The sequence below is a fragment of the Octodon degus genome, unplaced genomic scaffold (genome assembly GCF_000260255.1).
Source record: "Octodon degus isolate 3935 unplaced genomic scaffold, OctDeg1.0 scaffold00034, whole genome shotgun sequence".
Classification (NCBI taxonomy): Eukaryota; Metazoa; Chordata; class Mammalia; order Rodentia; family Octodontidae; genus Octodon; species Octodon degus.
In genome coordinates this window covers 6,017,802-6,032,769 of record NW_004524610.1, presented here as the reverse complement: position 1 = coordinate 6,032,769, position 14,968 = coordinate 6,017,802, and the positions used below count along the sequence as shown (strand labels likewise).

Here is a 14,968-nt window from a genome sequence, read left to right as displayed (position 1 = left end):
CTCTCCGCACACTCACCGGACCTGGGCTAGGACTGGGTCTTCCACATACATTTGAAGCGCACTTTTCATAAGCACAATGTGCCCTACTTCATGGGCCAGGTGTTTCCCAGATAAAACAGAATTGTTCTTTTTCTACCACGTCATTCCTCTTTCTGATGTAACCATCATGCTGTTACCCCTTCCCCCTAGCAAGTTTCTTTTCTCTGCCTTTTACACACCTTCAAGAACCATTTGCCTGTAAGTACCCCTGTCTCTTACCTTGCCAGACACATGACATGGTTGTTGAACTCAATTCTTGATGTACAGTATTTATCTCAGTGAAAAAGTTGGTGTTTAACCCAGCACAGCCTCTTTGTTCATTCGTAGAAATAATCTTGTTATTTAAAAAGAGGACAAGTTTCCAAGCATTGAAACAACCCTCTCTCCAGATTTCACAGGAGGTACCACTGGTGTCTCTGGAGGCAGAAACCCAGAATTAACCAAAGCTTGCTGGATGATTCATCAGTAAACTGCAGGCCACGCACAGAGTTAAGCTGCAGAGAAAGGGGAACCGAGAGAAAGCGCTCACTTAATCACAGGCGTGCGCCTCCCTGAGCACCCACGCCCCCATTAGAGCTGCCTTCAGATTAGTTGGGCTCTTCAGGAGCCATTGGAGGTTGTCAGCTTTGTCAAAATCAGTCTGGGATGTACAGGGGAGCAGATGGGACAGGATGTACAGGGGAGCAGATGGGACATGGTTGTTGAACTCAATTCAACAAAGGTGGGACAAGTAAAGGTGGGATGCAGGCTCCTCTCCCCTTGGCAGTCTGCATAGTCTGCTCTTGCTTTGTGCCCAGAAAAACAGAAGCAAATAAATGCAGCCCCAAGCTTTGCTTTTTCTCAGTTTCTCAGATCTTGTCCTTCAGATTTCCAAAAAGGTGCTGCTTTCTAAGAGAATGACTTTGCTGGGCTGGGCCGGATTTACAGGGTCTCCGTCAGTGCTGTGCATCTGCTGTTAGAGAGCAAGAGATTCCCTTCAGGCGCCTCGAGAGACTGCCCTGGGCCTGTTCTGGAGGAGCCTGCAGAGGAGCAGAGAGCGCAGGGTCATTTCAGTGGCTGCATGAGGAGCAAGGAAGTTAAGGCTCATCGAAGAAATAGCAAACTAGGTGTTATTTGTTAATGTGTCAAGTCGTAATAATCTTATCTTTCATCTTATATGGGAACGTGGGTGTTTCAAAGGATTCCAGTAATTTAAGTGACTATATTCACCTAGTGTGTAGCCTTAGATACAGCGTATAAACAATTAAAAACCTAAGGCTTACTCTAACCAAATAGATTCATCAATCTTGCCCCTTTCTTAAGAGGTTCTTGTTTTACATAAGCCCCAAAAGTGTTTTGATGGAACTATATCTTTAGCGTAGGTATAGTTAATAAACAAATGCTTTCCCCCTAGTGGCCTTTTCTTGTATGACATCTTTTTCCTTGTAGAAAATGGCAATGGTAATGAAGTTTGTAGGACTCTCAGTAGTGTCAGTGGTAGTAGACTCTAACCAGCTACTAAGAATTTGTGGGCAATTCTAGAACTTCTATCTAGCCTAATACATTTCAGACTTTTAAAAATCTTCTGTGTTAAGACATAAAAAAATGCTATTCCCACATGATAGTAATGATTATGTTATTTTTGAAAGCAATTGATTTTGCCTGTTATGGCCTTATCAATTTCCAGCTTGATGTGCTCAGTCAACCTGCTAAGCAGTCTCTAGTAGGAACCTGTCATACCTACTCCGTGCTAGAGTTTCAAAGCAGAAGGAGGTAACAGTCCAGCCAGTGGCTATGACAGAACAGCGCACGGTATGAAGCAGCTTGCAGGAGGAGCTCCTCATGCAACACTAAGTCACCTGTGTGGGGAGCGCTCCCTAGAAAGGCCTGAGAGAAGCCGTAAGCTTCAGCACAGCTGCAGCACCGCTTGCTCAACAGTGAGGGGCTCTTCAGCTTCCCTGTGATTGCTGGGAATCCGATGCACTAGCTCAGTAATTATTCCTATTGGGGCAGTTAACTGTTTTATCCAAAGGAAAAGATAACTACAAAATGAGAATGCTCCTAAAATTATTAATACCAAGTGAGAAATCAATACAGGGGAAAACTGCACAAAATATCACACCATACAGAAGTGGTCCACGTCACTATGTTCTCTTTCTAATTAGATCCCATTTTACTTTAGTTTATGCCCTCTGCCACTTACGATTCATCACTTGTTGTGTGGCTGAGAAATGTCCATCGCCCTCTCCTGTCCAGTACTTCTGTTTTGTGATAGACCATGTTGTTCTCTACAAGTGGCTTTTTATTGTTACTGCGGAGTGTTTACTTAGTAAGCACTTGCTCAGTAAACAAGACTGCTTTCATCATTGAAAATCTTGTGGGCTGATTAGCTCAGTTGCTTAGAGCATAATACTGAGAACACTGGGAATCTTATAAATTAAATGAAAATAGACACAAAAATACCATGGTGTCAAAGCAAAACACCCTGTAAAAACCAAACTGTTGATTGAATATTCTCTTCTATGATGGCTGCATAAGATAGAAACCTCTTCTATCTTCTATAATTCATGAAAAGATTATATTAATGATTTCTTCCCAGAGCGACAGGATTTTATATCATTATAGACAGCTTCCTTGCCAGACAGTGAATGAGAAGCGTACATTGTATTAAATGACAAAGTAATGAATTGTACACAACTTAAAACAGAGAGATTGGCTGACTTTCAAAGAGGTAATTCTTGTGATGATACATTTGTGAATTTAATTATAGAGTTAAGCCTATTAAATTATAATTATAGACATACTCCCCCTTCCTTCTTTAACTGTGAAATAGGTTATGTCACATAGCTGTAGTTGAAAAGATGTAAAGTGTTTATCATCGTTGCTCAGGCATCCTATGGAAAATTCTCTGCTACCGCAAAGCTTCAAGCTCCAACCCTAACACCAGGGGTTCCTTTCTAATTGGTTCTTTGGCTCTGATTTAGGCCCTCAAGTTTCTCTGGCTCACTTGTGGGTCTAGAATATTTGCATGGGTCTGTGTCAGGGACAAAATTTTTCTGCAGGAGAAGACAAAAGAAAAAGTGGAAACTATGCTCCCTTCCTCCAGCCAAGTCCTGTTGCTGAGGAAATAGCGTGCTGCAGTGTTGAAAAGTGAGCAAACTGACTTTCTCTTATAAGAATAAGGTTCTTTTACAAAGAGAAGCAACCTTGTTTTTCAAATGTGATGTCATTGTTTAAAAGATCTATCCCCTTGAGATTGATGATAAAAAAAAATTTACAAAGAGCTTCGCTTTGTGGGGCTAAACTAGAGTTGAGGAGAAACTCAGGGCGTCCTCCAGCCCGAGCCTGCCCCGTCCTTCATGGGGCTTTGGCTGCTCATGGAGTCACAGGAAGAAGCGAGGTAGCACACTGGGTGCTACTTGAGGCCAAGCACTGCGCTGAGCTCGTCCTGGGCCCACAGTCGTGCTAGGAGACTGATGAATCCACTTGAGAGATTAAGAGCCCGGACTGAGGGGAGGTTCCAGAACATGCTCACATGGCTGCATACTATTTGCCCAACTTACGAAAAATGACAAAAATGTTTTTTTACAGGGGAGGAGGTGTCAATGCCTTTTAGCACTTTACCCTTTGCTTTTTCTTCACTAAGTATTCTAAGTGCTATACTTGAAAACAAATGCATAATCTTTACCTCCTCTGTCACCATCATAGCTGCCAAGGGAAGGCAGTCTTTGGTGTCAGAACTGCTGCCTCTGCTGCATGGCAGAGGCAGAGGACCATGATTTGTTCTCCAGGAACGCACATTGCTTGTCACCAGAATTGTTGATGGAATCTTGAGGTTGGATTGCTTTTAAATTCTCTGGGTATCCATGGAGCTCACCCTGTGCTTGACAAAATATCACCCAGCACCATTGTTAGATGTTAAAAGCTTATTCCTAATGGCTAGAGTGACAACACTTTGTGATGAAGGAGAACACTGAGGGAATTTATCTGTAAGGTTATTATTGGGTCTTGAAGTTATTGGAAATGAAAACAACAGATTCCAGTAGTTTGGGAATTGATTTAGCAATCAACAGTGCCAGCTGCTCTCTGTCAACAATTTCTCTGGTGGAATCTTGAAGTCAAGCAACCAGAAAAGATAGGAGACAGAAGGAGGCGTTATTTACTCTCCACGCTTTGATAGTTTACGAAAATGTCAAGCCTCCTACTTTGTGAGACGTGAATTTGTTCTTCTCAGTTACTTTGATACATTTTGGCAATATAATACCTGTGACTCCAGGAGTCATCATTTCTTTTGTTTCTTTGTCTTCCATCGCCATCCATATTCCCCATGATCAATAATTAGGCTCAACTTATTTTTCAGCTCTGTGTGCTAGATCTTGGAGAAGCAGTGAGTGCTTCATGGATGCCCTGGACTGTCCCTTGTTGACCTGCAAGGCATCATGAACCAAATGAACCCAGATCCAGAATTCCACGTTGTAATTATTTGGTTTGTGAGCTACAACCTTACGAAACATTGATAGCTTCTCCATTGAGAATGCTCAATATATTAAATGAATAATAGCTGATTTTCCTTTATCCAATCAATAAATCAGCATGTAGGATGGGAAAGGGATATGCCTAGGACTATAAATGAAGCCTGAGATTTTAGCTCAGAATTTTATTGTTTCATGTTTTCCCTTGAAATCCTGCATTTCTAAATCAAAGTGATCATGTCATTAGAATTTTTACACACAAATTTTAATATATAAAATATTTTCTATGGAAAAATTTTTCCTGCAACTGTTTCTATCATCCATTATCTCAGAAAATAGGCAAATAAAATAATCTTAACAATGGGGCCGGGGAGATGGCTCAATAGAATAAGCACTTGCCTGGCAAGTACAAGGGCCTGAGTTCAATCCCCGGTTTCGCCAAAAAAAACAAAGAAACAAAAACCAATCTTACAACATGGCATTTACATAATACGATAAAATATTTGTCAACAGTTAACTTAGACATTTCAACATTAATATAAATTTCATACTATAATTTGTTTTTTCCCTGTCTCCCGTGTACTACTTATAAAACAAACAGAGGCACCACAACACAGCCCGCTCTATAAGCAGCGCTGCCCGGGAATCTGCATACGTAGGGCTCGTGTTCTCGCAGCGGGCAAGCTGGTAAGCGTTCCAGCTTTGATTGTCAGCTCCATTTCCTGGCAAATGTCCCGGCCTCTTCTGATGTGAAAACACTTTCCTGGTTACATTTTAGGGGCAGAATTCTTTAGGTTGAAACGCACTCCAGTAAAGAATTCCCATAGTCTTGCTGCTTGGGGAAGCTTCAAAGAGGCCCTTTCCAAGGGTCTCCTCACCAGTAGGTTGCTTAAAGAAATACCTTCTTTCTTTTTGAACTTTCCCCTCCACCTCTCAAGTTGCTAGAACCACACGTCCAATCACGCCCAGCTGTTATTGTTAGTAACTGCACTGACCCACAGTCCATCTGATTTGCCTCATTCATGGCCTTTCCTTCCCTCCTTGCAATAAAGGAGAAGCACAGTCCTGTTTATCTGTCTCTCATTTACCCCGCTCTCCAACCCCATATGCAAGTATGTTTTGCTGTGGGGTTGAAAAAGGCATTGCTTGAGGTGCACAGAGAAAACTCCTCCAGAAACTTGAACACATCGTAACTGCGAACGCTTCCCGAGCACAAGTCCCTCTGGGCTCCGGAGGTGTGAGTCAGGCCTTTCAGAACTCAGCTCTCCAGCCTGCAACTTCCGCCGGCGCGGTGTCCAGGCCGAGAGAGCAGCACGCTGGGCAAGAGCAGGCCGGCGCTTCCTTCAGGGGTGCTGAGCCACTTCCGGCAGCACCTCCAATGACTGCCGTTTATTTTGACTCAGAAAAATATGATGAAGTGAAGAATGACTTTAATCTCAAGTTGGGTCTGGTCTCAATGTATGGCCTTGTTTTAGCTATTTATATTTCTAGAGAAAACTTTTTAACTGTCTAAAAACTTAAGGTATCATAAGAGCTGATTTGATGTCTGTTTCACAGCCTGAACTCTGCAAACGTAATTTCACGCTACCATACATCTGAACATCAGGCAGTCTGTCATAAACAAGGTACAAAATCAATTAAATAATGATACAATCTTAAATCAGTCTTATTTCCTTTCTCAGTGGGCTGTTCCATGGAAAATTATTTCTACTTCATAAATTGAAAATGACGGACAAAAACACTAATATTACCTTTATCATTTTTAATCAAAGGAATGCATGAAATATGTATTTGGCTACTCTTCCTTGCTTTCCATCAAAGTGAATATGCAAATATATAATAACATATGAAAATATTAGAGAATATTTTTACGAAGATGCAAAGAAACTATCCTACTAGACTCATCTTGGCCTGGAGGATGGCCTTTGATCTAAGAAGTTGAAGCTTTTGGTGTTTTAAACACCTTATAGTAGGGTCATGTAGCCAACTTATGTTAAATAATCCATTTGCTTAAAACTTTCATAGAAGTATGAAAAACTCGTGAGCATTAGCTTCCTAGAAAATATATTAATGGAAAAACCCAATACAATAACCACTGATTCACCTTCAGCACCCTTCTGAATAGGAAAAAGTGACAGCTAATGACTAGGTAATCCATTAATTAATGAGTACCTGATGAATGGAAAGGTCTACCACCTTTATCATGGTATTGTTTTTATTTGTTCCCTGAAACTCAAGTCAGATCATGAGAGTTATCTTTCATTTATTTTCCTCACTTGCCACACTGAATTCGCTAAAATGCTCCACTAGGTCCACTTCAAAGTGAACTGTGAATCAATCCGTTTTGTTACTACTTGACTTTAATTGATCATCTATTCAAACTTATTACCCGTATCCCTGAAAGGACACCTTGTAAACCTCCTCTGATGCTTATTTCTGCTTGGCTTATTTAGAGGCTATCTTTGGTCTCTGATCACTCCACATTCCTGGTTCAATACGTTAGATTTTATGTGCATCACTCACAGCTGTAGCTCCTGGTCCTGGCTCTTGCAGGCACCTGAGGAGTGTTTGTCATGGAAATGAGTGAAGAAATCCCTAGTCCAGCCCTACTACGTTGAGACACCTCCGCCTCTCCTGGGTTGCTTCAGTAGCCTTGTCCTGGCCCTCTGCCTCTCGTATCATATTTTTGCTGAAAACATTATTTTTTTTTTATTTCACACTTAAGTCAGTGATCTTTAAAAATCTACCTGTCATGGTAAAACTTTTCAAAAGCATGCTCTTGCCTTTAGCAAGGAATCTGGACTCACTGCAATGCCGTAAAATGCTTTAGGTAAACTTCTCTCGTGGTAAAAACTCTCCGGTCAGTCACTGCTGTGAGGTGGCCTTGCTCTTCCTTCACTGTTCCGCCTGGCACACTCTTCCACCAACCGTTCTGCGCCTCCCACCCAATCTCAGTTGTTCTGCATTCATGAGACCTAAAATACAATCTTGCTTGTTAATCACCAACATCGCTCTATGGTTGCTGTAAGCCTGTGGATAGCAGGACGCTCCCTGCGCCGCGGCCTCCCAGCACACTCATTTGTACCATGATGTCCAAAGTCACTAAAAAATCCTCAGTGTAACATGTATGGTTAGCCTCATTTTACCTTCAAACAACTGAGTCCTAATTTATGCAACAATAGCCTCTTCTTTCACCAGAAGAACGTCTCTTTGAGGCACTCCATTGACGTGTTCCAGGAACGACTGCACGTGCCCTTGGCCGCCCACCTTGCCCAGCTCAGCATCATCTTTCTCCAGGGTCTGGGTCTCACTGAGGCATGACTGGTGTACCACACACATCACTGTCCTGCAGCACAAACCTGCATCTGCCACAGGATGACAGCTCAAGAAATGCACATGGAAAGGTTCCATGAGTAAATGGGCCTCTGCAGCAGATGCCTGAAGTCTTAATCTCTAGGCCTAGGAAAATGGTTACATCCAGAACAGGATAGTGTCATATTCAGATTAATATTATAAACTATAAAAATGGATCTCTAACACTGAAGCCAAATCTGATACACAGAGCCTTTTGCCACTAACTAGAAGATATAATTATTAACTGTAAAAACCAGACATTGATCAAAAAATTTCTGAGACTTGACTATTCTGGAGTAGAATTTGCACTGGTGCTTCATTGCTCTCTTCCAATCTTTTGCTCTTTGTTTCCCCATGAAATCCGTCTCTCTCTCTAAGTCTTTCTCTTTTTAGATCTGTGTCTCACATCTCCTCCAGCTCATTCTTCCATCCAATCCTTGTCTTTCACCCCACAACACACTTCTTGCATAAAAGCATGGGAACCAGAGGTTCTGTAGGGCTGCAAGGCCTCTGGGTAGGGGAAAAGGGACACACAGTGCTGCAGTGAAATTCAGCAACCTATGCATATGCAGTTTAAGGGTTCCTACACATGAAGCAAAGCCCTCTTGATCAGCCCCTTACAGCCTGCTCAGCTTCTCCATGTGCTTACCCAGGTGGAGAGATCTCTGTTTAATCCAACTTTCCTAATCCAGAATTATTCTATGGGTTGAATTTCAGTGTATTTTAAATGAATAAGGTGGTCGAGGGGAGTGCCTGGCACCCTACACTATAGTCTTCTTCTCAAGGCTAAGTGTCATAAGGGGACTGGCCAGGAGATGGAGATAATCAGTGAGAAAACCGAAAATCTGAGGAACAGCTAATGGCATGGGACCCTTGCATCATTAAGTACAAACCATTTTCATTTGCTTACAAGTCATGAGTTCATTTAATTTTAGGATTTTGAAATTCTGAACTTTAAAAATCTTAATCCAGACAATTATTTTTCAATTAACAATATTCCCTAGGTATAAGTAATATTGCCTCAATAAACTTGACTGTGTTTTCTTGCTAAATTCATATCTTTCCACTTTATTCAGTTATAGACTGTTATGGTTTGTGTCTAGTTGTCCCCCCAAAGCCTCACGCAGTCATGGGGTAGATTCTAGAGTTTGTGATTAATTTATGATCCAAGGCTGGGATTATGGGTGTGAGGGCTACACCCGCCTTGGGGCAGAAAATCTGCATATAAATGTAAGGAGGGGAGAGAGGCTGGCTAGCTGCCACAGCTGCCACTCCTCCCTTTGCTCTTTGCTGTTTTCTGCCACCATGAACTGCTGCCCTCTGTCATGTGTCATGCTGCCTTGGAGCCAGCTGAGTGTGGACTGAAAGCTCCACTGACTATGAGTTAAACAAACCTTTCCTTCCTTCATTTTGGATATTTTGCATATTTTGTCCCAGCAATGAGAAAAAAGTGACCAAGACATAGATTCACCTTCTATGAACTTGGGAGAACAAAGTAGGATAAGATTTGAAAGGATTTCATGCCATGGGGTTTTTAAAGGCAGAAGTGCATTTTGACCCCATAGTCACTTGGTAGAGCTCACACACCTTCCTCATCCCAGGCCACTCACTGCCTGTGGGATGGTTGGTTCCCCAAGGTACGGGAGTCATGGGGTACAACTCCCCCTGACACCAGGCAGAAGCAACAGAAACTATGAAGTAGCATCCCGATCCGATATGAGAAACAATACCCTCCACATTTGCCAAAGACAGGCGGGGAAGGCTGAAGTGGGCTAGAAATGGCTTTCAGTCCAGGATGGATGTCCTAAAGGAACTGCAGAGGCCAAGTCTTATGTGGTCACTTCTTTTGTTTTGTACAATCTGAATTCAGCTCAGATCATCCTATTTAACTTGAGCCTGAATTATTTTCTTCACCATTTTAGCAAAGAAAATGTCAGTCGCTTCGATTGTTAGAATGAAGGCATGCTGTCTGCTATCCCCTAGAGAATTTGAATAAACCAAACACAACCAAATTGACTTCTGTGAGAAAACACAGAATAATAAAATACCGGCAGCTTACAAACATGCCATTCAAGTATTATGGAAATAAGCTAACCAAAATCACTCCAGAAACAACATTAAACCCAACTTACTACCTCTGAGTGTCACGGGATTTTCAGCAATAGCTTGTAAAGTGAAGGGCAACTTTAGAGTGGTAATGTAAATTTCAGCAACCTAAACCTTGCCTTCGGAAAGAAGCAATTCTCAGGAATTCCAAAAGAATATGTTCTTAATAAAATTATAAGCCTCTTTGTGAGTAAATGAATTCTGCCATGTTCAATTTTATCTTTGCTTTTGTTTTCTTACTTCAAAAGACAGTTTCAAATCCTCTTTTGCACTTAGGTGAGATTTGAATTATAAACATATTTCAGGAAAATAATTAATATTTTGAGTATCTACTGTGCTTCAGGAGCCTTATTACTAAGCCTCATGGCATGGCTTACAAAGTCTCCTCGCCCTGTGAAGGCCCTGACTGAAGCTTGGGGGCTTCATGAGATTTTCCAAGTTTAAACAAAGGAACCTGGAAGTGAAGGAACCGAAAGTCATGCCCATCTGTCCCTCCAAGTCCTGTGACCTCTGCCTCTGTGCTGATTAACCTTGCTTTCATAAGAAGATTGATGTGGAAGAATTCTCTATAGCATAATTCATTCAGTGGTGTTGTACCCAAGTTGTACTATCTTTGTCCACACAGCAAAGTGGGGACTATCTGATGTTATCTGAAATTGAAAGCAGACCTTCTGTAGGTCCGCCCTGATGCACCACACCATCTTTCGGCACGGCCTGCTGGACTTGCTTTGGTGCCGTCTAATACAGCAAAAGCTTGTCCTCTGTGACCGATCCCCCACAGCGCTGTCTCTCCCTGTCACTGGGGGGCAGGAAGCCACCTGGCTTCCCCTCGGTGCACCTCATGGTCCTCCCTCTCATTCTGAGGACCAGAATAACACTGGCTATCACTGTTTGGAATTCTGACACGATGGGACACTCTGTTGACTTTATGCTGTCGCAGCTCCGGTTTGTGTAGTTCTGTCCATTCTGGCGCCCGGCCTTTGGCTCGCCCGAGCCTCTCCTCTGGGAATCCTTCTCCCTGTCCCACCCTTCTTTATTGTGAAACTTCTTTTGGCTTTCTTTTTTTCGTTTGTTTATAGTACTGCGGGTTGAACTCAGGGCCTTTGCACAAAGCTACATCCTCATTCCCCCTTGTTTGTTAAATTTTGGTACCAGATTTCTTTAAATTGCTAACCCAAAATCCATGTGGAGCTCCCACTGGCAATCCTCTTGCCTCAGCCTTCCGGACTGCTGGGATTACAGGCAAAGCCGAGATGAGCTGCTCCACTGGACAGTTCAGCTCCTTCCGGAATCCCTCCAGCATCCGCCGTGCATGTTATTCCTCTTAGCACACTGCGGTATGAGGATCTGTCTATATGTCTCTTTCAGTCAGTACACAGGAACCTTCCTGAAAGCAAAGTTGGGTTGAAAATAGAGGATATGAAATCATTCCAAATTCTTATTATAATTTGGTCTTTCCAATTTTTTTGAGACATTTGTAAATCTATGACAAAAGTTAAAGTGGAAAGGTTTGAATTTAGTCGGAAAACAGGCAAGTTTTTTAAAGCAACAACATCATTTTTATGTTGTAGCAAATTTCCCAGAATGCATTAATGGTTTCCTGGGTCTTCAGGGCTGATATGTCAGTGCTGAGTAAAGCTCTGCTTATAATAAAATGATGACTTTATAATCCCTTCAAGTAAATTTTAAAACATTTCACAGCGAAAATCTTTAATTCCCTAGGATCTCCTCTATATTTTTCAGTGCATTTCAGAAGAGCTCATCAAGGGTATAGGAGATTATGGTTAGGCATCTAATTTAAAAAGTGTGTGAAACGGTAGAAACGAGCTCACACTTAACAGGCACCAATACATCTGAAGACTTTTTAGAAAGCCTTAGTGTTTAGAAACAAGCGACTTGCGTTCATGACCTCCTGTACTTAGAGGGCGTCTGATTTGTTCTTTCTTAAAGGTAGAGGCTCTCTAGGCTGCGTTAGCTGTGAAGCGCTCGCACTGCAGAACTCAAGCTTTCTGCTCACTTGGGGACTTAGTGGGTGTGCATAACATGCCCGGATCACCTTGGATCCTTCACCCGCTCCTGACCCGGGCCCCTCCTCCCTGTCACTTTCCCAGCTCTAGTCTGCCTTGGGAACAACTCTTGACAAGGCAGAGTAACAGGTCCCGCCAAGGACGGATCTTTTTGGCCACAAAGAAGGCGGACACTTGGGAATGAAGCCGCCCTGCTCTGTGCCCTCTGCCCCAGCCTCAGATGCCCACGGATCCCCACGGAAGACGTCCTCGGTCAGCCAGGGCCAGCAGGAGGGGAGTGAGCGCGGGCCCGGGTGCAGTAGGGCGTACCAGGATTCCTCGCATCCCAGCCTTCCTCCCTTTGCCGGGCTCAGGAGACAAAGACGTCGTCCGCGATGCTCCTGCCACGTCTAAGGCTCTGTTCCCATGAGGAACAGTACTCACGATATGAATTAGTGTTTTCCTCCATGGCCTGTGTGATACGTAGCACTCCGCTTCGCTTGATGCATGCCTGAGTGCGCTTGGGACTCTCTGTGGGGACAGAAGCTACAAGCAAATTCTGCCGCAGCAGAGCCTAAGTGTCATTTGACGCGCAGGCTCGGCCGGGGAAGTGGTGTGCGTGACTCTGATCGCTCCGCTTGCTAAACCATAATTTGGCTCGGAGAACCAATTTTGAAGAATTTCTCAAGAATTCTAAATAAGGCAAATTTCCAATAAGTGGGCAGGTCTGCTGACATTTGATAATATCTAGTTGTCAGGAGATTTTAGAAGGAACACATGCCCACGTTGGTTCCCAGATTTAGAAGAAAAAAAAAAAAAAAAAAAAAAAAAACAGTCTGCAGGAGTTAAGAATGAAAATTAACGATGAAACATTTTGCAAGGGTTTCATCCAAGATCGCGTAGTGGTTGATGCGTACAGCGCATATCCCGAATGGTATTGGCTAATTAAAGGTGTCACGTGGGATAAGAAGTGCTCAGAAATATTTGTAGGCTTTTTTCTCTCTCTCTCTTTTTTTTTCTACACTTGATAATAAGCCCAGAGATTGGAGAGAAACTTTCAAGCTTCTATAAAACTGAATCTATTTTCCTGTTGGTTCATTATTTACCTAACTACAGGTCATTTATTTTGACAGGAAAAAAAATGTACCTGTTAGCGATCAAAAGGACTATGAATTTCAATTTTCTTTTACTGCCTTACTATATTAGGTGAGGATTTTTTTTGTGAATTGAAGAAGATGGTGATTTTTCACTAGATTAGGGTTCCTCTCAGCTTCTGTGATTCTAGCTTCCATAATTAAAAGTAAACATTGAAATTAATTTTTTTATCTGATCACATGCATATTTGCTGTTAATAAATCCAGGAGAGCTGTTTGACAAAATGCACATCTATGGAAAATAACGTATTTCAGAAACAGCTCTGAAGACAACTGAATCTGCGCCAATGCCACCCGAAAGATCCCCACTCAGGCCATTTGTCTTATAGCATAATAATAGTGTTTGCTCGGGATTAGGAGTCACGCATGCAAGGGACAGTGCGAGCTGTGGATGTTCAGTCTTTTAATCTACCCTTGCATCACCCTCACAGGACAAAGCCCAGCCACACCCCCTCCCGCACCGGCGCTGCAGGCTCCCTCGCCCGCTCCTGCAGCACCCACTCCTGAAGGTGAGTATTCTTCTTTATGCATCATTTTCTACTGCAGACAATTTAGAATGCAGAACACACACAGAAAAATAACAGAAGTTTTAAAATAAAGTATTTTTGTATAGGTTCTGTAGGTGTCAAATACAATTCATGTTTCCTGAAGTTCCAATTTGATCTTTTTTAGAGAGGAAAAACAAGATGTGCTATTGCTTACGCTCAGCTTCTAGAACGTAACCGGCTTTCTGCCCTGGAAGTCAATTCAGAAAATATAGGGAGCAGGGCACAGGATATGCCTGCAGCTCTGGAAGTTTCACCGCAATTTAGCCAAGTTAGCCAGAGTCTCTGAAGACTCTGGTGCCAGAGTTTTAAATCCAATCTCACTTTTTACTTTATTTTTTTTATTTTTTTTATTTTTTTTAGCAGAACCGGGTATTGAACTCAGGCCCTTGTGCTTGCCAGGGAAGCGCTTATTCCACTGAGCCACCTCCCCAGCCCCTTTACAAACATTCCAAATTTGAGAAGTTGCATAAGTTTAGTGTTCCTGAGTGTTGTCCTCTCTAGTATGGAATGTGAATAGCATATATATATATAGTATTTCTATGATGTCTGTAAGTGCTTGCTGCTACTGCCAAGTAATTTTTCAAAACATAATGTTTCAAGAATGGAAATGGAAAACGAATTTCATGTAATGATGGTCAGCTTGTCTGCAAATTTGCAGCCATTTCTAAGTCTTGCTCATTCATCCCTTCAGCTGTTGTCCAGTAGATCCCGGCCATAGGCTCATGCCCGGATATCGTAATCCCTCTTTGAGCCCTGGGAGAAACACCCAACACCACCACCAGTGTAAGCGAGGACAGGCTTCTGCCCTCCACAAACTTGGCACAGGGGCAGCAGAAGTTCATGGCAGAGGGCTTGGTGGAGAAATCTGCTCACCCCGGGGCAGTTGGGAATGGGGGGCCTGGGGGACAAGAATGTACCCTTCAGGGAACCCCCTCAGTGACCTGCCCCATCTGGCTTTGCCCCCCCTCAGAGGGCAGAGTCAGCTGTAAGCTCATCAGTGGGCCAATTTGCTGATGGCCCCAGGCCTGCTCCTGCAGCCCTTAGCCACTTTCCAAACACACGACACTTTTTTGAGGACATTTTTGAGCTGGGCTGTAACACAGACATTGTCTAAAGGACAGAAATTTAGAGATTAATATAATAAATAAATAAATAAATAAATATCTATTTATATTTTTCTACCATGCCCTGACTCTGCTTATAGTTATAAGCACACCAATTTGCTGATGGCCCCAGGCCTGCTCCTGCAGCCCTTAGCCACTTTCCAAACACACGACACTTTTTTGAGGACATTTTTGAGCTGGGCTGTA

General features: G+C 42.8%; 1 protein-coding gene across 1 annotated transcript in view; it reads left to right on the top strand.

Annotated features, from left to right (window-relative positions):
* The window catches only part of LOC101570928 (triadin), a 161,728-nt gene that overhangs the window by 145,607 nt on the left and 1,153 nt on the right, over positions 1-14,968 (top strand). Inside the window, exon 8 of the mRNA XM_023714216.1 lies at positions 13,542-13,619. Coding sequence (XP_023569984.1) covers positions 13,542-13,619 — 78 coding nt within the window. The remainder of the gene's footprint in view (positions 1-13,541; positions 13,620-14,968) is intronic.